Source organism: Tauraco erythrolophus, chromosome 7 (assembly GCF_009769465.1).
Source record: "Tauraco erythrolophus isolate bTauEry1 chromosome 7, bTauEry1.pri, whole genome shotgun sequence".
NCBI lineage: Eukaryota > Metazoa > Chordata > Aves > Musophagiformes > Musophagidae > Tauraco > Tauraco erythrolophus.
Window position 1 is genome coordinate 12,159,504 of NC_141471.1, and position 24,188 is coordinate 12,183,691.

The 24,188-nt window shown below is 42.0% G+C and overlaps 1 protein-coding gene across 1 annotated transcript in view; it reads right to left on the minus strand.

The window, feature by feature from the left end:
* Positions 1-24,188, minus strand: part of ADARB2 (adenosine deaminase RNA specific B2 (inactive)) — a 119,398-nt gene that overhangs the window by 12,073 nt on the left and 83,137 nt on the right. Inside the window, 1 exon segment of the mRNA XM_086614785.1 lies at positions 11,339-11,507. Coding sequence (XP_086470911.1) covers positions 11,339-11,507 — 169 coding nt within the window.

Here is a 24,188-nt window from a genome sequence, read left to right on the forward strand (position 1 = left end):
AAAGAAATTCAGGAGCAATAAAATACACGGGTGGAGGAATGGCCACAAGAGAGCTGTCCTGGGAAAATCAGCAAAGGCCAGCACATGGGTTGGAGGGATGAGGATGAAACCGTTCCTGTCCCTGTCCTATGACGCATGAAGCACTGCACTGTTGGGTTATTATACACCCGTGGGCTGATTCTCCCTCTACAATCATTTTAAACTGTGACTTAAGGGATAAATTTCTGTCCTGTGTTATTGCAAAGAGAGGTCTCTTGTTGAGAGCTATTCTTTAGAAAAGCATTTTTTGTTTGAGGAACGTTCATTTAGCATGTCTTTAGCAGATTTTTAATTTTTTCTGCATCTATAATTTTACGCTTACAATGTTAGAGCTAAAATGAGTACTTTTGTTATTCTACCTTATTTACTGTTAGTCATACATTAGTACCATTCCCTAGTCATACAGCCAGGGTAACATGCGACTTAGGTGGCCAAAAATTCCCACAAAATCATTGTGAATACTTTTTGAAAGCCTCACAGGCTGGCATTTCCTTGCATAATGATCATGCAGACATGAAGATATCCATAAAAATCAAATCCTGTTCCTGAAGAGAAAAAAAAAAGAGTTACACTTTTAGGCAATTTATTTGTAACCAATAGTTTGACCTGCTCTAAAGTGTTCAGAGTAACAAATATGACAGGATGCTTGCTCTAAATTCTTCAAGAGACAGGTAATTGGTTAAAAAGTGGAAAAATTAAAAAGGGGAAACAAGTCACGATACAGCTATCTTCTTGGCAAACCTATTTAGCTCAGCCCATCTAATAAGTTGTTCCCCACCACAAACACTAACATGTTCTCTTGCACTTGGATAGTATTTTTATATAAGTTGAGCGCTGTCAATATGTTTGAATAGTTCTGAGTTCAGGTGTTCAAACTGAAGACGCTGCAGAAAATGTAGTTTTGGAGACTGTATTTTGGCTCATTAAAAACCAAAACACTGGCAACATTTGGAACTCCGTAGCTGACTGAAGGAAAAGGTAAAGACATGTCTGCTATTTAAGGCAATATCCAGTGGCTGCCATGCTAAATAATGTGTTTAAAGCACAATCTCCATCAGCAGCAAGCATTATGTAGCTAATTTCTTACATCATTGTTCTTTTCATTAATTAACATTTCTCAACCGTTAGTGCAATTATTGCAGTGCCTCCGTGCTGTATGTCTCTTTTCATGATTAATAAGGAGTCATTATATTTCCCTTTCCTGAAGCAGTCAATTAACACGGAATACTTTCCATTAATTACCGAATGTTTAAAACCAGCATGCTGTACCTGGAGAGCAATCTGCTCTAGGAACCTGTGACACCAATTGCTTTAAAAAGTTCTCTTTAAATTTTATTCCAAAAACACAAGCAATTTAACTGGCTATATTAATTTGCCTCCAAAGCAGGGCTGTGAATGAGAAACATCTTTTAATCTCATGCAAGAAAAGGCAGCCATCTGGCTGCTGAGGATTTCAGAGTCAGACTCTCCCTGCCTCCCTCTGTAAATGCAGGTCATTAAAGTAATGTGTTCATCCACATAAAACTCAAATGGAATATAAAAGGTAATATTTATATACAAACAATTTAGTCCCGCAATTTAAACAGTCATTGGTTTTATGAAACATTTACTTTAGTCGATCAGATTTGCATAACTTCATTTGGAGGAAAAAAAGTGTGGTCATTCCTGCAAATAACATCACTTTTAAAGGAAAGAACTAGCTGCCTCCTTGAGTAAATATCTTATCATAATGCAAAATTAATAATGCAAGCTTAAGAAACAGAATTGAGTTCAGCTAACAGTACTATGCCTCTGACCAGCTTCTAAGGTGAGTAAAAAAATTAGAGAGGGATATCTTTGTCCAGATGGAAACTTGAGAGATATCAGTGTTGTTTTCAACACTTGACATTTCCTTAAAAAAAACATTGTATATTTGGTTGAAGGAGAGAAAAAAGCAGCTAAATAGAAAAACAACATATGTTCAACAATATTTGAATTTTAGCAATACGCACATCACAAGAAATAGTCCGAGCTTTATTTACCAAAATAGGAGATTGTGTTCAGATCATAAATTATAAAGTAATAATGATTATTTAATTTAAATTCTTTGAAAGGAACCTGCCTTTTCTTTAGAGATATTTCTCTGCCTAATTCTGAACATGTTCATCCTAATGGAAAAAGGGATTCGGATGTCAATGGAATTACATTATTGGAAATTACAGTATAAACATGATCAGGTCATCCCCTATGTATTAAAAGCATTTCATAAACATTAATTAATTCTCACAATGCTGTTGTGAGGTAAAACTCCATTTTTATACACCTTGGGGAACCAAGGCAAAAAAGCAGTATGATCTGCTGAAGCCTGCAGTGTTATATGGAGGCAGAGCTGCAGTCCATGTCTTCCAGAGAAAAGAGTTGTTCCTCGAGACAACCCTGTTTTCCCATCCCAAAAGAAGATCCAGGCACGTGTACGGGGCAATGAAACTTCTGTATCAGCCATGATGGATTTTGACTTCAAGGTGTAAGTAGATACAAAACAAGTTGGACAGAGGGGCCAGACAAAAAAAAAAAAAAGGAGAAGAAACAGAACAAAAAATATGGGGCATGAGAGCAAGCCGTGCCTGATGGGTAGAAGGTGGTATAAAAAGAGACTGTCCCAGAACCAGAGAGCATCCTACAGTAGGAAGGACAGAGAAATCAGAAAAGGTGCTCACACTGAGAAGGCAATAGTTGGTAGGACTGCTTGCTGGGTCTTCTTGAGCAATGCCAAGGCTGGTGTCCACCATGATGGTGGTGGGGAAATGGATGAGGGTGATGGCACTGCCATCTGTACGCTGACCACTTCCCACTTCAACACAGCACTGTTTTAGCAGCATCCATTCAGAGAAGAGAGATGAAAAAGCAGAGAAGGAGCTTTGCTTTCAAGTCTAGCCCAGGTTCAGCAAAGTGTTTGGTCAGTTGTTTGTTTCTGGAAAGCAGCCCTGAGCATGTGCACGAGTCCCACTAAGTCAGAACAAGTCCTAGATAAAGAGGGGTCTTGTGCTGAGCTGGCCAAACCAAGACCCTCGCACTGCTGCTCTTGTCCTTCAGAGCACAGTAAAAGAACATAAATGACTGGGGAAATGTTCAGTTACTCATTCTGCTTCTGTTTTGTGGATAAAAAGACCTGCCTTGGAGGGCTGCCAGTTCAGTATTTTGCATAAACAATAGATTTAACTGACAAATATTTTGGGGAAGGTCTTTTACCCTGTGTATTGTTCATCCCTTGAACAACACACATGGCTAATGTACTGACTTGGTCCTTTGATATCTGAACATCTATGGGATTACTTGTAGGTAGATGATAGAGAAAGATCTGTCTGAGCAAGAGTGGAACTATCAATCAGCGCGTTCATTTTTGAAGGAGCTATTTCTTTGTAGCCTAATTTAGGTCCATGAAAGTAGCTGTGTTCCCATCTGTAACAAAGTGCTCTCTTCAAATGTGGCTTTGCAAAATAAAATTATTATTCAGGGCAATGCAGTGTTACATTTTGGGTCCTCAATATATCAAAGTGACTTTTCTCGCTATGAGAAAATATGCTGGATCATTCTGAATTTTCCTAATTGTGCAAGATTTTAAGGGCTTTTTTCAAGGGCATGCATCTCTCTAATAACTTCTATGCTGTGCGCTTCATAATAACCCTTCCAATAAAGAGAAAATCAACCCACTGCTCCCTTAGTCACATACCTTTTTTACAAAAACCCAGAATCTTCACCAAGCAAGATCAATAAAACCAAATGTCTCCCCTTTTCCCTTAAATATGGGAGTTTTAGTGCTTTAAATGGAAGGAAAGTATACCCTTCCTTTCGTTCAAACACCAGATATTACTGCACTGTTTACAAAGACAAAATCCTGCGTCCGGTTTTCAATATAGATAACCCTTGAATAAATATATTTTTGCCTGTTTGTCAATCATGGAAATGCCAGCAACGAGCTGGGAGGCATCCCAGAACAGGCAGCCTTTCTTTAGTTAGACGCCGTGCTCCCCAACCCCTGGACACGGGGCGGGCTGGGGGCCAGCCCCTGCGGAGCCCCCATGCAGCTCCCATGCTCCTGGCAGCCTGGAACCACCAGCAAAATGTGCAGGGAAATGTGTCCCCAAGTCATCACCACACTGCAGCCTCCACACCTGCATGCTGTACCATCATCTCACCACGCGAGTTGGCTGCGACCCCTCCCCAGGACCGACTGAAATACAGATGATAAAAATACCGAGGAAAGGGCCTGGGGGCTCATGCAGGTCTGCATGTGGCTCCTTGCGCATCACTGGGACGTGGTGTGGTGTGGCACCTGGAGCCCCTTTGCTGAGTACTTCCATCATCAGTTTGCACACAGTATTACTCAAATCCGAATGCTGACATCCTCCTGCCCTCAAACCCCTTCGAAATGCAGATGTGGAGAAATTCTCATGGTGCTTCAAAACATCTCAGAGAATTGTGTCCACCTGCCATTGAAGCTCGGTGAAACTGAAGTGTCTCCTCAGGACCTTTGGAAACCTCGGACTTTGAAAAGCACTGCTGATGAATTTCAAAGTTTATTTTGTTCAGGCTTTTTATAAAAGACACTTTTTTTTAGTCATTATTAAAAGCTTTAAGTCTTACCCGCTTGGTGTGTTGTTAACCTCCTGTACCACAGTTTCTATTACCAATATTTCCAGCTATGCTTCATACAATATAAATTGTTATTCATGGTGGCCTGTGCTCAGCAGAACACCTGTGGTGTTCCTATTTAGACGACCATTTAGCTATTATTGGTTTGGAAACTGGAACTAGCGCATTAGTTTTTGATCTGTATTTTAGCAGTAGGTGGTTTATATACGTTTTCTGGAACATAACTTGTAGTGAAAGATTGAAATTGAAATCTCAGTCACACAGAAAGGGGTTAAGAGAGAGAATTACAAATATGCACAAATCATCTCTAATTGAAGATCTAGCTGTGTTAATTGATTTTCATTTACATTAACATGCAGCCTTTGAAGTACCTTTTCTTAAGAGTTACCTTGCTAGGCTCAGTCTTCTGCTAACAATGGCTCTGGTGGACAGGCTAACACTAAAATAGATCTAAGAATGCCATTTTCTAACACTGACTTTTAGTCTTGCATTTTTATATGTTACATTTAAATACAGCTTAATGTGCTCAAATTATCTTGTAAAATGCTACTTCAGTCTCCCACTGCTAAATCCTGAAACAGTGCCTTAAGACTACATTACCTTGCAATACTCCAAACAGATTCTCAATAAAGATTCCCTCCTCTTCTCTAGCTTGTGGGCCCAAATAATCCACAAACTTTAGCCATGGCACAAGAAGAGACTGTCAATGCTGTAACGCAAAGTTCGGAGGTCCTTTGCTATTGCTTGTGTCATTTTACAGGTGAAGTATAATTTAGATGCTCAAGGTCTTAGTTAACCTCTGGGCTTAATGTCATTGTTTTGGTGAAGTAACAGGAAGCGGGCGACCACTAACCTGGTGGCAAGAAAATACACAGTCCTTTAAAAGTGACCTTTTGAGAAGCGGTAGTAAGAAAGCAATTTTAAGGCCAGAGCTTACAAAATAAACACTGAATCCTGGCTTTTATTTGATGTGTAAAGACAGTGTTTGTGAAGATTGTTCCCTCCAAATCCTGCACCCTACAAAGTACATTCCCCAAGGCTGCACCCTGCAAGGGCAGCTGCAGATGCCCACTTCTGAAAGAGAACAAGTGCCATAGCTTGTGCATTTGCAATTATGTACATAAACTATTAGTGTGTGTAGATATAAGTTTGATGCACAGAAAGCTGGCATCTCTCTGAAGAAAATACATCAGCTAGATATCCAGTGAGTGTGAACGTGCTCTGCCCTGGCCATCATGTAAGGTCTGTCCCCTTGCTAAGGCGTCTCAAGGAAGAGGGTCTTGGGGAAGAGCAGTGCACCGCACAACTCAGTCTCTAATGGGACACCCAGATAAGAACCGATTTTTTAAATAAACCCTAGTGTTGAGTGCTTGGATCAAGATCCTCAGAATAATTTTTTTATTCTTTTTTTCAAATTCTTCAAATTTGCATGCGCATGGCAGGAGAGGTGATGTGTTGACATAGGACCTGGGAACGCCTGTTTATGCTACAGGTCTGCTGTGCCGTGGTGGCCTCCTCCACATGCTCCCAGCGTTACCGCACTTCTCCGCCAAACCACAGGCAACAGCAATCATTTAACCTTTCTGTGTAGCTGTTCTGGGGAAAATGCCCAGCTATTTTGAATTGGTTGATGCTGGGAGAAATGACTTCGCCAGTTTCTCTGCCTGGAAGAAGAAGGGACCCAGACGCTGGTGATGAGATGTATAAACCTGCTGAGCTCAGAGCACAGAACAAGGCACTTCATACAGAAGGGAAGTATGTGTTGTCAAATTGAGGGCATGGAGGGCCTAGGGGATAAGCCATGGTGGAAGGAGGTCTGATGCGCAGATAGTGTTTCCTTGAATCAGAGGACTAAGCTTATGGAAGGGAAGGTTTCCATACTCTGTGGAAGACTCTGAATTACCCCAGCAAGTCTATTCAGAGGGTGATGGACTTGAGTAAGAGAAGTGCATAGTTCTTTAATATTTTGTCCAGTCTTTCATATTTCTTCTGCTATAGGAATAAGGAGTAGAGACATTTGGAAATCCTGATTTTATATATGTATGCATTTGCTTGTGTGAACTATCACCTGCAATTCTGGCATACATGTACACACTTTGTGTGCTGTGGGAAGCCAGCAGTGTTGTGTAGGGGAGAGGAGAGGCTCAGCACTGGGCTGCCTTTGTGCAGCTGGAGACCATGTCACTGAAGGGGACACAAACAAGAAAGCCGATGTCCCTGAGGCCCCAGGGCACCAAGGGGGTCCTGCAAATCCCACCCCTGCAGGTGGCAGGAGCATGGGCACGTCTCAGTCCTCACTGGTCTGAACACTTCTGAGGGTCTGAGATAGAATTTAGTGCTGAATCTTGCAAATGTTTGGTGACTGCATTTAGATCCTCAAAGAGAAGCTGAACGCTAGAGATATCCTTGTTTTTTACCTAAACGTGTGTGCTTATGTGTGTGTGTGTATGTATGTGTACATATGTCAATTTTCCTTCAAATGCTTGTCTGCTTCCAAACAGCAACTGCAGAGACTTCCACCAGCAGCAGCATTAACCTTGCACTGACCTTCTAATAAGAAGAAGTACAAGCTGCTCCTGCATCCAGTCTTAACATGAGAAAAGGAGATGAAAAGAGGTTTAATTCGGCCCATTGTATGAATGGGTTTGCTGTCACAAAAAGCCTAAATTCTCCTAGGGCTGTGATGTCTCTGTAACATATAGGTCTTAATATAGGTTATGATTAGAGTCAAGAAAATGTTAAATGACACAAATTTTCCCCCAAACAGCTGATCATTTTCAGAATTATTGTGCTCGTGATATTGCTGCTTTTTCACAAGTGTATACAGTGTACATTACAGAGGAAAATGAAGGTTGAAAACTTTGATTTTAGTGTGACTAATGATCTTTAGGTCTAAAGAATGTGGTTTAATCCTAAAATCTATGGCAGTGAGAGGCTGAGATCACTTCAGCTACACTGTGAGACTTGCAGAAGTTTTGAGTGTAAAAGCTAACACTCTCTTTTAGTGGGTTATTTGGGGATTCACAGAGCTCAAACTTTAAATCTGCACATCTAAATGCATAGATTTTCAAAGCCAGAAGGAATCACCAAGATCTAGTCTGACCTCCTTTATAATGCAGGCACAGAATTTCACCTCATAATTCCCTGCCTGAGCTAAATAACATGAGTATTCATGCCAGAAGTGTTTGTGCTTTAATTCAGAGAGGGAATAGGTATGATACCAGGCTGTTTATCCTGCAATCTCAACACAGCCACAGAGCCCAAGTAATGCATACCAAGCATCAAATTCTCTCAAACTTCTGGTGACAGTCATAAAAATTGCTAAATATTGTTGAATAACAAACAAATCTGATTAACTACTCTCTGCTTATGGCTATCCTGTGAGCAAGAAAGCATAAATTGTTAGATACATGATTTATAGAATATTATTCACTTTTCTGAGTAACTCTCTCCATTCTTGGGTCTTTGGTATTCTGATGGCAATGTCCTTTGCAAATAATGCAAAATGATGTATATTTTAGCAGCTACTGGCTTGATTCTCAAGAGGAAACATTCTCTAATAGCCCAGTGCTCCTGAGGGGCTTTTACAAGCAACAAAATCCAAAGTATACAAGCCACATTTTTGTCAAATCTTGCTTATACAAACATGAATTTCAGCTTCAGAGATCTTTTTTCTCATCGCGAGACAAGCCCAGATCATGCGCAACCAGATTCCTGCACCCTGCAGATATTTGAAGTCAATGGTCTACATGGTAGAGCTAATATTTGGAGTCTGAAGTGTAGCACAGAAACCACCTACTGATCTCTTCACTGGGGGCATGAGCGGGAAAAGGTACCTCACACAGCAATCTCCTCGTCCACCAAACTCCTTTCCTGCCTATATGTGCTACAGCCAGAGGCAAAGAAGGCAGAAAACAGCCCTGTATGTGCTGAAACAAAGGTCTGGAGAAGAAACCTTTGTTTTCTCCCCCTTACAGGTGAGGATAAAAAGGGTAAAAGTTGATCATAGATCATATTTAATGTGGTAAACTGAAATTTGAGATAAAGTTTATTGCAGATAGCCAAACCTCTTCTCATTACTCTTTGCCAAGCTCTACATAAATTTTATAGCAGCTAAAAATCTCCAGCAATGCTGTCACTGGTGGACAGCCCTGAGGGGACTGCTTATTTTCCGACATGTAACAGGTTTTTTTTAACATTTCTTGTGTTATTGGTGCTTTGTTTTCACTAGCACCATGATGCCCAAACTAGAACTTGTGAACCCAACTGAAGTTATGCCACAAATATATGTGATTAGAAGCCTAGTGGAAATAAAATTGCAGAACCAGGTCTCACAATGTGACCGTGAGAGAGGAGGGAAGGGAAAGGCATGACCTCCAAGTGCAGCCAGGGTTGGGAACATCCTTAGATAGTCTCGGGCACTCTCTCCAGATTCCTTCAGACCCTTCACCATGGTACACGCCATGACGATGCCCCCAGCACTCTCTGGACTCCATTTGCCTTTCTTGGTTTCCCTTGTGAATAGGTATTTTTTTTTACATTCAAGTCCATGCTCTTTACTTTATTAACTCTGAATTTTTCTCCTCAAAATCCCTGTTTGGGCCCCTCTTGTCTAGTTTCCATCTCTTCTAGTTACTGGAGCTGTCCTCACCAGACCCACAAACAACTTCTATGATCACTTCCCATCTCCATCCTTTCTCTTTATTAGGAATGACCATTCCCTCTTCTTTGTCGCCTTCATTGACTTCTGAATCTCCGTATTTACTTGATTGTTTCCCTTCATCTGCTAATTCATCAGTCGATCTACCCATTTTCCTTGTACCAGAACTGAACCTGACCAAGGAGCCCACAGTGCTTGGACGCGTTCAGATTTCTGAAGCATTTGCAGTGCCATGACACTACCACCATTCTTACAAATGTTGCTTTTCCAACCTCTTTTCTCAGCCTCTTTTTTAACTGTCCCTTACTGGTGAGAGTAAACATTTGTTCTTCAAAGCAGGCAATAATGATTGCTGATTTTTTTTCTTTTTCTTTTTTGATCTAGGAAAACCCCATGCCCACTTGAGTTACAGTGCAAATAAATAATAAAAATTGCAGTGATTCCTACAATATTGCAAAAATAATATCAAAGATGAGAGCTGCAAGATTTTTCTTGTTCTGGAAAAACTTTGTGGTAGATTCTTTTTTTCTTCACAGACTGTAATGCTGTTTAAATATGTGGCAACAAGGAAAGGATTCACTGAAAGTGCTTAGCAGACATGCTTGGAGAATACCCAACATCTGAGGCTGTGCATTATAGTCAACATCCCCATCAATAGGAAATGTAATACTGTTTGCAAAGCTGGTATTTAATTCACTGGCTAATGACATTCAAAACCACAGAGATCGCAACATTTCCATTCTCAAACTTAAATTTGTTTGGTTTTTTGAATCCGTATGAGTGAATTTGGAAAACTCAACTGCATCTAAAAACAGTGCGGGAGATCCACTGAAAACAGTCTGGGTTTTCTGTTATCTCTTTATGAATAAATGAAAACATTATAGCAGAAGTTGCTCTTTATCCTTCATGCAAACAGTTGTGACGATTCCACTTAGCAGAGGGCAGATTTTGTGAGTCTGTTAGTATTTCCATTTGCTGGTTCAGTCATACATTTTTCTGCCGAAGTGCCAGGCTTTGCTAAACCTACAGACTAATTTTACTTCAGTAGGTCATCCGGTTAAAGCTAAGATCAGAATTTATGCATTTGCATTAAACAAAAGCTTTATGCTTTTTTGAAAGATTATGTTTATATTGACCTTTAATAATTGGGCCAAATTCTCAGCTGATGTAATGTAACTGAATTCTTAAGCATGATATTCCACCAGAGAATGTGATCATAACATTTACATTTTTATAGCTGTAATGTAATGTATTTTACATGTAGAGCTGCATCTATAGCTAATGCACGCAATACATACATAATAGTAAGCATAAGTATATAGGTATGTACAGTTAAATACTGATAGCATAGAAGTATGCATCCAAACACGGAAACTTTGGTTTCAGTTTTTGATAGCCATCATGTGCTGTTAGTTGACACCCTAAATTGAGAATGGCGAATGTGTTGACATTTTATGTGCCACCGTGGAATAATTATGAAATATTTATTAAACAGTATTTATTCTACATACATATGTGTTGTATTTGCAGGATTAAGTAAAAAGCCGCAGAGGGGGCTGTGATACAAGAGTTCTGCAATGACATTCAAAATAGTAGAAATATTCTTAGCAGGTTTTAGGGTACTTTTTCCAACAGGGTGCAGATGAGCTAAGTTTATCTGCATGATGGGTGGTTTGCAAGTTTTGGGGTAAATGACCCAATAAGAGCAGAGTGGATGTATTTTATTTGCACACTGAAATTCTATTGGCAAAAAATGCTGCAAGGAGAGTTTATATTTTTGTCACACTGTAAAAAGGAACTAATGACCCATGGAGAATTTGGGAAAATCTCCTATTTACGTTCCGTCCTATTTATATGGCCTGGTTTTGCATACAAAGGAGGTCTTTATTTCCGCAGGGTTTATCAGCACCTGCTAGTTATTCCCCACCAGCAGCCATAGTCCTGTGCGGCATCAAACTTCCATACTCAATGAGTTTCACCACGTATATACATCAGGAGCTACAGTACCTGGCGATCTTGTCTGTACAGGACATCGTGATGAGCTGCTCTCCCAGCAACACGCCATCCCACGTCTGAGCTGCGTTATGACACCGGACGGGTATGGTTCCTTCTCCAGACTCAATCTTTGTTCGGAGGTGCCCACGGTATTTTCTCACTATGTGCTTGCTGCTGTTCACTGGGCAAAACAAACACAAGGGTGGCAATAATTAAATGTTTTTAGAAAGAAACCGAGAGGCTGTGTGAATGGCATAGGTTGCATTTGCAGAACCACCTGTGGAGGTCCTTCAAATTGGACGTGAAATGAAATGAGATTACAGCCCAAGAAAGCAGCACAATGGAGAAAAGGATGTGCTCCTGAGCATGGTTGTCTTTTCACATCCATCAAAACTTTCACACAGCACATGCTGAGTTCCTGTTCCCATTCCCATTCTCTTATATATTTAAAAAGAACAGAGATGCACTGTTTTCTTTAAAGAAGCAGTAAAATTTCTTGATTTTAACCCTTGCTTACAGGATTGAGCTGTGTCAGAGGAATATTTGGGAAAATCTTGGTTCAATGAGTGTAATCAAAGACTCATCTGCGTGATGCAGTCCAGTCCAATACTCTTGTGTGATATTCAGTGGCATTTTGTGAATAACTTCAGAACCGAGATTTGGTTCGTTATCACAGAATTTCACTGAAAATTTTCAAAAGCTGAAGTTTTATACTCTGGATCAAACGCAAATCAAAACTTACTGGTTATTCATTGCTTGCTTAAATTCCCTCTCTAGTCTCCCTAAAGTGAGGTACCCTCCTGCCTTGTGTCATACTGGTATCTTTTATGCAATTGCCTCCCGCCACTTCAGTGATATTATATTTGAGTGCAAGGCAGGTGCCTTTGGGGTGGTGCAGAGCAAGCAGGTAATGCACTTGTCCTGCGCTGCAGTGAACTTATCTGAGTCCTGCAGATACGCAATAAGTGCAGAAGATAATGACATTTCTAAAGTACTTCATCTTCGTTTTTATGAAAAGAGAAAAACTGAAGTTTATTATCGAAATTACTCTTAGCCTCTTTATAGTGCTACTTTACCCCTGGGTAGTTTGGTTGTAAAAGAACAGCAAGAAATCCTCTGGGTCTGTTCACCGTCTTACCCTCAAAGGGTTTCACTGGAAGACACCTTCCCCACGAAGCAGACCTTTCACAATTTCCCTCTAGCCCAAAGGAAAATAATGAAAGACAGTACATGATGGCCTTTGCTTTCGAGGAAAAGGAGCGCTGCTTCTATAGACATGAGTCTTTTGCCCGTATTTCCAGCTCTCCGGTGTATTTTAACATGGCCTACCCCTCAGCTGGATCAGAAGCCTTCTGTTTATGAAGGTGATGCTCCTCAGCCCTCAGTGGGCTATGGAGCTGAGTTCCTGATGCCCAGTAACCCCAGAGTGTCACAGGTTGCAGAGTTGATGGAACCTCTGGCCATGAGCAGCTGGCTCGGTGCAGAGTCCCCAGCCACTTGCTTTCTCCCTCCGTCGTTTTTTACCATCGTTGCTCTGTATGACCATTTTCTGTGCTGCGAGCTCTGGTGGAAGCAATTGATTGACTTTGGCTGCTGCCAATGGATGGTTTACAAAAAGGGAACAGGAAAATAAATTGCTTCAGTCCGTTGGGATTCGCAGAGGCAGCAAACATGTGTAGAACAGCAGAGTCGGCTGTGACCTGCCAGCAGATGGGCGGCTGAGCCCCTACCCATCATTGCCTCTTGGCTTCTGTCATCCTTTTTAAAACTTAGGATGGGGATGTGTGTGCCAGCAGCAGACTGGACCAGGTATCAATTAGATTGACTGGCCATGGTCAAAACCAATTCCCACCCAAAACCAGGCTCCATCATAACCGAAACGTTTGCAAATACAGTTGAGTTTGTTTGTGCTGCTTTGGGAACCAAATTTGGGGGAGAGCAGTTATTGCACTGCCATGCCCATCACAGCAGTGTCCCAGTTGGGACGTGGGGGTACTTGTGCCCAGTTGTCACAGAGTGCCTCAGAAGCTGAGACATTGCAGTAACCACCAGACTTGGAGTACTGTGGCTTCTCAAACTCCAGTTCTGGGGGAAACTGGGAAGAGCCAATGCACAAATAAAAAAATTCAATAAGTAAAAATGCCAAAGTCTCAGAAATGCCACAGATCTCTCTCCTCTTAATTTGCTGGGCTGTGCCAACACTTGGGAAAACATTTTCATGGCCATGTGTACTGATCTCATGTATATCCCTCTTGTCTGGGATGCCTCCTGCAGTATCTTTCAGAGGATGCTCTTTGGATGGGATTAGCTATCTGGGAACAGGTCCATATTTTTCTTGGGAAACTGCAGGGAAACACATTTTTTAAAATCTTCAAGCGTGGTGAGCAGCACTTTTTATTATTACACAACAGAGTTGTGGGGAAAGTACCATGAAATTTGGACAACAAAAGGAGAAAGTGATCACTTCTGCTTAGCAAACACATCTAGCTGAGCAATAGCAAGAAATGTATAGCAAAACCACTTTGCCTTAGTCTGCACACACCGAGAACTGATGGCACGGCAGAGCTAGACCTCTGCCAGCGAACCAGTGAAGAGTGACTCAAGAGACTATTGCTGTTTCGTCTGGTAGAAAGTTTGACTTTAAGCAAATCAGTTCTCTTTTCTTAAGCTTTCCCGCAGGTATAATGAAGATAATGATGCTTCCTTCTTCTGCAAATTCATTTAAAAGTACTGCTCAAAAACTGTTTATGAAAAACAGATGCTATCTTTTCAATAAAGATCTACCACAGGAGTCCACCTGCTGGAAATCCCCCAGGGCAAAATGAATTTTTGGTTTCTTTTTCCATCCTTTTTTTTTAGAAGAATATTTTCTCTTGCAACGCCTTTCTCTCCTTGTTTTCCATCTCTCTCTCTACATTCCTCTTGCTTTCTCAGCTCCTGCTCTGACCTTCCCATGTAGGTGCACTGGTCCCCTACATTACTCTATTTTTCTGGCAGTTCACTATGTTCATATACCTACATTTTGCATACATGTAAAGGGACATGTAACTGCTAGGGAATTTTGATTACATCAGGATAAGATGAGCAGCCTATCATTTATATGACTTTGATTTCGCTATGAAAATATTGCCCACTGAGGGGCAAAGTGTCCCACCATGTGCTGACAGAGATAAGGAGCCAGTTCAAGGGAAGAATAAGCAGCAGCGCTGCAAACAACTGTTGAGCAGTTGAGGAATTTAAAGCGTAGGACAACAATTTTGAGGGGAGAGGGATTCAAAACATTTCTGTGAGTTTGGGAGGTCTGCTTATCTGATTTTTTATTTGCCTGTTTTATGATCTCAGTTTCCTTCAGGACCAAAAGAAGTACAAAGTACTCCATGTCTGGTTGTTATTGTAGCATCTAAGCCTTGGCCTGCAAGTACCAGAAAGTGAATAATAAAGTTTTAAAAAGTATTTAGGAAGTGTGTGCAAGTGCACAGACTGTCTCAGTTTCCAAATGCTCATATTAACTCAGCCCACGTGTCCAACTTTACTCCCCGTAACGCGCTCCCTACCCAGGGTGCAGCCAAGCAGACGGTGTTAGCTGATAGGATTCAGGCAGCTGTGGCCAGCCTACGCTCACTCTGGGATACACTTCCACAGCACTGATAAGGGGTTTTAGCTGCTCAACTGCTATTAAATTCAATGGATAGGGTGTGTCTAAAACCCTGTGCTGTGCTGCCTGTCTCAGGCTGCTCACATTGCTGGGACAGCCGGCACACACACTCCGAAAGGTGGTCTGCAGCGTTTATATAAAATACTAATAACCCAAAGCTCTGCACACTTTCAGATTACCAATGATTAAATAAATCTACATTTGCAATTGGAACGTACTTGGTTCTTTTTTAGCGTGTCATGAGGTAGTGCAGAAAGATATAAATACTGAATAAAGAAAATGATGAGGGACTGTGTGTTTTGCACTCAAGCTGCAGACAGACTCCAGCACATAAGCTGCTTGTCAGCTGTAAAAAACGCAGCTCACTCACTGGCACAGCCTGATATGAATCATTTTAAAGCAGTCTCAGAAATATACTTATTTATGCAACTTAAAGTCACAAACTACAGCCTACTGCTGTTCTGCTGTTCAGTATGATCAAAGCATCAGTGACTATGAGCGTTTCTGATCTTTGCTGTGCTGGTTCTCCAGCTGCTTAATCTCAACTAATTGCAGGGGAGAAGGCGTCTGAGGATGCCACTTCAACCAGAACAAAATGTCAATTCAAACCAGAATTGGAAAAGACAAATTTAAAAATAATTTGGAGTGGATTCATGATGTGTGCTACACTCAGATGTGGAAATTGCTCCTAAGCATTCTAAGATAAAAAGGCACTGGATTATTAATTATTGGATTATAAATTTACACCGGTGCCTTGTACTTAAAATCAGCGAAACCCACTGATTTCAAGGCTTGCCCCTTATTTTCATATTTTCTGCAGGATCAGTTCTAGCTCAAATGGTAGTGAAAAAAGCCACTCCATATTTATTATTTAGTTGAAGAGTGAAGAGGAAATGGATGGTGATTAAACAGAATCACACAAGTAAGGCTCTGTCTAAAATTTTGCATGACTGCCTCAGAGGTTCATTTTCTATTTCCCTGCTTCAGTGACGTCTGTTCTCTCCTCATGAAAGAAGAAATAAAACAGCCTGTGTTACGTTTTTTCAGTGCTGGACCCTCCACTCATCAGCATGGTTTATAAAGATTCCTCAGAGCGGTTTGAAACAAAGGGGTGCAAAGAGAAGCGTTAACATCTGACTGCCTTTCTATTTTGCTGTTTATTACAGATGCACTTTCCTCAAGCAGATGCTGAATAAATGTACAATATTACTATTTCTGGAAGTGTTGAAGTGAGCATCGTGGCACAATGAATGCTTCGGATGTGTATCCTTTGCGGCTGCTCAGATAAATCTCTGCCGCGTCATGCTTTAGTGATGAGCAGAAAGCGAGGCTAAAATGCAGTGGGCCAGCTTCTGAAAGCAAGAAACATTAGGGATATTCTGAAAGAAGACTGAATTTAGGAAAAAAATTAATAGGTCTCCTCACAATGTGCAAAGCTGAATTGTGGCTTCTGAGGGCAGGAGGCATAAGCAGTGGTCTTGTCTGAGGGTTTTTGGTGCTATCTCTGCGGTGAGCACAGGGATGCATCCTTCCTGGGAGGGAACACAAGCACCTGGCTTGCATGGGTTAAAAGTATATCAAATTGAATCCTTTAAGGTCAATATATGCTTTTAAAATGTAGGCCAGGAGGCCTATTTCATGTGAATGTGGTGCCAGGGGAGCTCTTCTGCTCAATCCCAGAGCCATGCAGTGCAGGTCTGGGATTTGGACCATACCATTAAGCCTTGTATACAAATATAAATACTGAATACATACTTTATCTGAGAATGTTACAAAACCTGGGACACCTGTAATTCATGGAATGGAAATTTACAGAACTGAACTTCTTCAACTCTTCCCTCCTCCCTGCATCTTTCCTGGCTGAAATCCTGGCTTTGGACAGCAATCAGGTATACCATGATCTAATAAAAGATGTTACCTTCAGCATGCTATTCTTTCTCCTCATCATTAATCTTCAAATAACATTTTTGAATCTTTCTACTTCTTCTATAATTTTTCATCTGCCAGTAGTTTCCAGTAATGTACAGACAAGAGGTGAAAGCAAAGGCAATTTGCCCATTCATAGTTCATCAATATGTGGTGTTTAATCCATAAGAAGAATCAGTGATGGGAAAAACTTCAAGTTTGAATCCAAGAGAACAGAAAGGAAACGACTGTGTTATTTGTCCTTATCTGTTTTAAGTACATACTGAGAAAATTATCATTTTTGGTTTGAGCTGTGTTGTTAGAGACAGTAACTGTAGGAAGGGTGTAAGAATGGTACTCCAGCATAGTGCTGCTAAAGAACCAGTGAAGTGTATCACAGAGTATTTTAAAGAAAACTGTTCATTTTTTTCCATCAAAATGCCTTCACATATGATCACTGAGGGGCAAAATTTCCTCTCTTCAGGTGTCATAGCATTTTCCAAGAACTTTTTATTATTTTTGTAGAATAATATGAAATGTGTTGAATGCTCGTCCTGGGGAGAGGTGCTAGAATACCTTCATGAAACTAACTGCTGGAGCGTAAAACAGCACTCTTAACACATTAAATCCGTTTTACCATTGTGCTAACTTCTAAGTAAGCCCTGGTCTCTTAGCAAGCTTTAACCCCTTGGGACAAAAAATGTAATCTGAGATAGAGATCAAAATATATACCTTACAAACTAGTTTTCTCTAATGTCTGTCTTTGAGGAACCCCTGGGATCAAAATGTGAGCAGCTAGTTAAAATTCTCTTTAAAACAATTTGTTGGCAATAAAGACATGCACTGTTTCCTCTGAGAGTTATAAACAACTGTTACAGGCAAAGAGGAATGAGCAGTACTGGGTCAGGCATCCTTGATGCCACCTGCAAATCCAGGCTGCAGGCTCCAGCCTGCTCTGCAACAGACATGCATTAGTATGTTAAAGCCAAAAGCACAAGACTTATCAGTGAAATTAAGATTCTGTGTGTGTGGCAATCAAAGAAAGCACAACTCAAACACTTCAAGATTATTATTTTTAATTGCTAATTGCTCCTCTAATCTAAAATCAGATGTGCAACGCCATTGCTTTGGAAGCACAGCTGCCCTCGCCGAGCAAAGTCTAGAGACCTGGCAAAGGGCAAAGGGCTGCACGGCCCTGTAAACTGTGTGATGGAGAAAACTTCTGCCTCCGAAGCCTTCAAGAGCCTTGTCACCAGCTGCAGAGGCACATTAGCTGGGCTTCAGCAATGATCAGCTCATCTCTGAGAGCGTGGGGAGCTGCTGCGGGTGCCCGGATCAGGGCAGTGGCCAGAGGCTGCGTGCGGAACATGAGGTGGCCCATCAGCCAGAGGCCAGTGGGGACCACTTGTTCAGCTATGTCCTAAGCTATGCATCATTGTATCTTTTTCCTATTTTTTTTAAATGAAAAATGTTTCCTCTTAAAGGTAGACTTTATCTTTTAAATATACTTTGTGCGAAAAAAATTGTCGACATCACTGGAATTGCCCATTTGGTGAAAATTCTCTCCCCTGCCATGTTTTAATCAAAAAGTTTACACAAACATAAGGGGAATGTGTTATTCATCATAACCCGCTTTCTTTTGCCAACAGAACATGCTGTTATTCATGCGGTTTTGGGATTTTTGTTGTTGTTTGGAAATTGAAATCTTCAAGAGTGATTTAAGAAAAATGCTGTGAAAGAAGTCAGCAAAATATGAAAACAGAAAATGAACCCTGTGAGACAGAAATGACAGAAATCTGTGAATAATATTGACAGATATTCAGTCCCCCTGTGATCGGTATGAGCCTGGAGAGGCTGTGGCACTGGTTCTCGCTGTATCACCAGACATACCCTAGTTCAACTTCGGCTTCTGGAGCTGTAGATGGAAATTACTGAGTGAAATTCTGCAGTCTCTGGCTGGAGAAATTCAACCTACATCATCAGTCCTGGTTGGTCTTAAAAATCTATGGATTGTAATTACTAAATTATTCTGAATAATGATATAATAGTGCTTAGGAGATATAGTACTTTCCATTTTAATATACTACTCTGAGCATTAATTGTCCTTCCTCAAAGTTGTGACAGCTGGATACCTTTTATTGCCTTTTTACAGGTCTGGAAACAGAAATGTCCAGAGTAAGGCTAGCTAGAAAAGTACCAGCAGAGTTATGGTTAGGATCAAATTGTTTGCCACTCTTACTCAGTTGTCTTCAGATTTCTTTCTTCATAAGACTCTAAGAAGCTCCCCAGGAGTCTGAAGGACTTTCAGAGATCTTAACTGGACCTGGAGTTGCCTGACAAGCTTTACAAACTCAGCTCATGCGCTTTACCTGTGACTCCCACTCAGTGGAAGGGCAAATTAGATCAAACCAGATCTGAGTGGGCGCACTTTTTGCCCACAGGGCTTTTTCCCAGCTATGTTTTGATCTGTTCTACTCAAAACACGTGCATATCGTTTTTGTAATTAGGTGCATATCACCAGCAGGGTATGGGATGTTGGGGCTGAGACCAGGGCAGCTGTGCCCTTGAGCATGCCATCTCTTAGTCTCTGCTTCAGGGGACCTTGGAGAACCTCAGACATAGTTATTGCTTGGGCTGGATCGATTCAGGACAAACAGCCTTTCTTGGTGAAATTTTCTACTATTATTCTGAAAGCTTCTCAGCCATGGCCTTTTGCTGATTAACGTAGCCTTTTTATCACATCTGAACATTGCGTCCAAATGCAGTGTTTTACAAAGCAGCAAAACCCATAACAAAGCAGAATCAATAAATACAGTGCAATTCCCTTTGGCGATTCAAGCATTCTGTTAAAATTAGGATCTGATTATAGCTGTGCAAACCTGTTTTCCTGAATCTTGACAAACACATTTTGCTTTACACGAAAGCTTTTCAAAGCTGTGGCCAATGCTGGCTTTGAGCAACCCATAGTTTCCAGCATATTCTTTCTCTTTTCCCAGACAGACACACACTGCCCTGACATATCCTTCTAAAAAATCTTATTTTCTACTTTAAAACTCCCCCAGAAACAACAAAACCCAAGTAAGCAAAAGCAGCCAAGAATATCACAAGGAGAGGGAATTGGGACATTTTCAATGCATTCTTAAAGCCAAAGAGTTTTCTCATGATATATCAGTACTGCCAAAGTTTTATAATAGAGACTGAAGACAGGGAGCTGTCTAGCTCAGCTGACAGTGAATTCACCAGAGTCCTGATCGAGGACTTGTGAAATACAGGTTCAAGTTCTTCTTTGAGTCTAAGTGGCCTTGAATGAAAAAGCTTACCCTGAGCTAGGTGTGGAAAGAAATGAAGTAGGGTTTTTTTCTACTCCTTGTTAGTGTGCTGCTGACCAGGAGACATGACAAATACAGGATCCGATCTCACTTTCACACAATATTTTATTTCAAAAATTTACCTGACAGGTTTTGATTTTTTTTTTTCCAGGCAGTCAGTTCTTTGAGGTTTGAAAGTTGCCCATGAAGTGAAGTGGTTATTCACCATCAGCTTTAGCAAAACTCCACTAAAAACCTAACTATCCAGCCTGGTGGAGATGAATAACAAAACAGGAAGCAATAGCAAACTTTCACAGGTTGATTAATTGGGAGGGAAAGCTTCAGGACTTTCAATGTAGCAAAACTAGTGTGTCTTTCAGAGGTGCATTCTGTGGTCAAGCATGGTAATACCAACAATAAAACTACAAATGCTTTCATAATCTCACCACACTCTTTCTAAGCCTGGACATCACTAGCTTCTCTGTCAGGTCTAGGGGCTAGAGCTGACCCTAGGCTGTGTAGGGCATCAGACCTCATCTTTGGATTACCAAAAGAGATGGAATTTCCAGCAGCCGGAACACCTGGGCCACATATTTGCAAACCCTCTGGTACTGCTGCTCTGTCTGAGCAATGGGTCCATTTGAACATGGAGGTGCAACAGGTGCTGCTTCTGTAGCTTTTCCCTCAGGCAGCATCAGAAGGGCTGCCTGGTTCACAGAAAGGGGCTTTGGCCAGTCTCCATCTCTGTTCGTGCTGGTTCCCCTGACATGAGCCTTTCCTCTCCTCTCTCCTTTCTTCTCTCCCTCCTCTGCAGCCTTGGAGAAGCAGGGAGTGAGTAGGAGATGCTGGAAGAGAAAAAGTTTCTTGCAGTGCTGGAGATAGGTCAAACCAGTGCCTGCAGGTCCTGTGTGGGTGCTGTGCATTGGAAGGAGAGGAGCTCCACTCATCTGAAAGCCTTCCAGAGTCCCCCCACCCCTCACAGGCCTTACATTGCTGTCTCTTGCTCACTGCCCCCATCAAAGCTGAACATCACAGACCTCCTCCCCCAGCAACTTTCCCATCCTCATCATGGCTGTCCTGTCACAAGGTCCTGCTGATCCCTCGGCCACGCTTCCTTCTCCAGAAATGCCTTTGCCCATCTTCCCCAGAAGAAGAAGGCTCCTCCACAGTCCAGCATGGACTTAAGTTGGACATTGGAGAGAACTCTTCGAAGTGGCTTCACGCAGCACCACCTCCACACCTGGGAAACCCTGAGCTAAGTCAGAACATTGCTCAGACCTGCAGTGCTCAGAGGGACAGAGGACCACTGCACCTGGGCTGGGCTCTGCCCATCCCAGCCAGAAGAACGTTTCCCCTCTGCTACTGGCCAAGAGTGATGTGTTTGAGTGATGGAGAGCACTAACCAGAGGTGACAGTCCTGTGACCATCCTTTCTCTGTCAAGTTAACTTGAATGAAAGCAGCTGCACTCTGAAACAGCATTTCAGCAGCCTGGGAGAGTTGGGTTAGACAACAGGGCAACTACACACAACACTGGACTGCTAACAGACCTCAGCAGGGGTGTAAGCTCCTTGACAGATCAGCTTCTAGTTAACTGCAGAAAGCCTTTACATTTCCTCTGTGTTTACTTGGGTAAATCGAGGCTGTGTCAGTGGCACAAGTAGGAAGGGGCCATCGCTTTGCCAGGAGGATGACAAGGGTGCTGTGCTCAGACCCCAAACCTTTTGGATCCACTCCAGTCTAGTCTTAACAAAGCAAAAGGACAATTTCTCCTCACCTTCTTTAATAACCAGTTCCCTAGCCCCTGAAGTAATCCAACAGTCTCATGCTGTGTCTGCAATTTCTGCAGCATCCTTTACATGACAAAGCAATCTGGATTGACCACAATAATTCATCCAGTGCAAGGATTATTTCTCCCGAGACAGTGTTCAGTGCTACAGCCTACAGTGTTGCATGCATTTTTTTCTTTCGTGTTACTTCTGGGCATGGTTCTCTATGATAATTTTGTTCTGAGGTCCCCCAAGGTATTGTTCTGCTCAGTCATATGAAAAATAGGAAAATAATGCATCTTCATCCCAATTCCACAGCCAAGCCATTCATCAGCATAAAATCAACTTTACAGCCTAGGAGGAAGCTGCTCTATGTGCTGAATAGCTACAAATTTCCAATATGGTTTCCCAAGATGCAGCAGGCCAGCAGCCGCGATGGAGCGATACAATACCTGGCAGCACTTGCACAACAGAAACAAATAATAGTGCCCAAGCCCAAAGGATGACCTATGGTTACCCTCAATTTTTGTAATACGGGCAGTATATCAATCTGTTAGGACCTCCCTTTTTTTTTTTTTGTAGGTACAGATATTCAATTTCTTTTCAGATCACTGAGTTATTGAGATGGCTCTTCTTGGTATACTTTTGGCCCTTATAATCTACTCACAAGAACAGAGTTTGTCCAATTAAACAAAACATGGGATCGGCAGAAGGAAGATAGAGAGTTGCACTTGCAATAACATTCACCAAACCAAATACATTTGAGAGTGATTTTAGCCCAGCTGGTGCCATAAGCATCCTCATGGTATTTGCATCCTGATAGCTGCCTGCAAGACCCCGAATGCAGAGCCCTGGGGTTTAGAGCCTCCTGACAGTCACAGGAGATCATTTGTGTCCGTCTCTTGGAGAGATTCATTTGCGTCCGTCTCTTGGAGACGGACAGGCTCCTTAGATGGCTTCTGCTTGAATCTGGCTCTCTCTAGCCACTCTGCTCTGGATAGGACTTTCAGAGACTCCAATTTGGGGATCATATACTGACGCAATCTGGATCAGCCCCATCTGAACACAGAGTGCTGAGTCTCCAGTGTGAGCAGGGCAACCTTTGGAGGCACTCAGCTCTGAGAGTTCACAGAGACCAGTTTATCTGAGAATGGGATGTAAAATCTAGCAGTTGGAGTCACAGACAGGGAAAGCACAGGTTTGCAGAGTGAAAACACACTTGAAGTAGAGAGTGCAAACTTGTCTTTCTGGGTACTCTTCAGTTCCCCAACTTCTCTGAAAACCACAGAACACATCTCCCTGTCACATCACCTGCCAAGGCAATGATCCAGCTCATGTGGTTGCAAGTGGATCCTGTTTAGATGAGAGCGCTGTCAAATGCGTGTGCATGACAGCTTCAGCACAGCTGTAGGTTAATAGACAAGCAGGAGGAAGACCCCATGTGGAGCAGATGCAATGGTGTGTTTCAGACCTAAAGGGAGCGTGGGATAAAACAGGAGCTGGGCTATCAAGGAGTCAATGGTACAAGGCAATACAGCATGTTAGCAAGAGATAGAAAAGCAGCCCAGGGGAGAAGAATGAAGACAAGCCCTGGGGCAGATTCTGTTTGTCTCTTTGGCAATCCATGTTGTCAAAAAGAGAGAGTGCATCTCTAGGAGAACGATGGACAATGAGGTAAAATCCTTCCAGGGAAGGAGGAGTGGGGAAGTGGAGGATTTATTAGCTCAATTTTTTAAGCAGTTCATTTTGCTTTTTGAGAGGCTCTTCACAAAAAAGCCAATGAGTCAAGAAGCTCTAAATTAGTCAGGAAGGCACTTTAGCAAATCAAGGGCTTGATTATTCTGTGGTTTGCCCTAGATTCAGGAGAAGGTGTAAAATATGCAACAAATACTCCAGGGCTAGCTGTCCCCGTGACTCCACCTCATGAGCTGGAGTGTGTGTGCCGTAATGGGAAAATATCAGCCCCCTTAAAACCTTCAGGAAACCCACGTTAACTTGGTGCTGTGATGACGGCCTCAGGAGAAGTCAGAAATCCAGGCATACCTTGCTTGTATGTACACAAAGGAGAAGGTACCAGAAAAGGAGATGTTGTCCCAAGCTCCCTGACCCACAGCACTGAACTGAAGCAAGGGCAGAAGCTGAGCGTGTGAAGGAGTGATTAGAGAGTGGTGAGGACCCTGGGAACATGCTGCCACCTCACCATATAGCTGTGCAACAACCTTGTGGG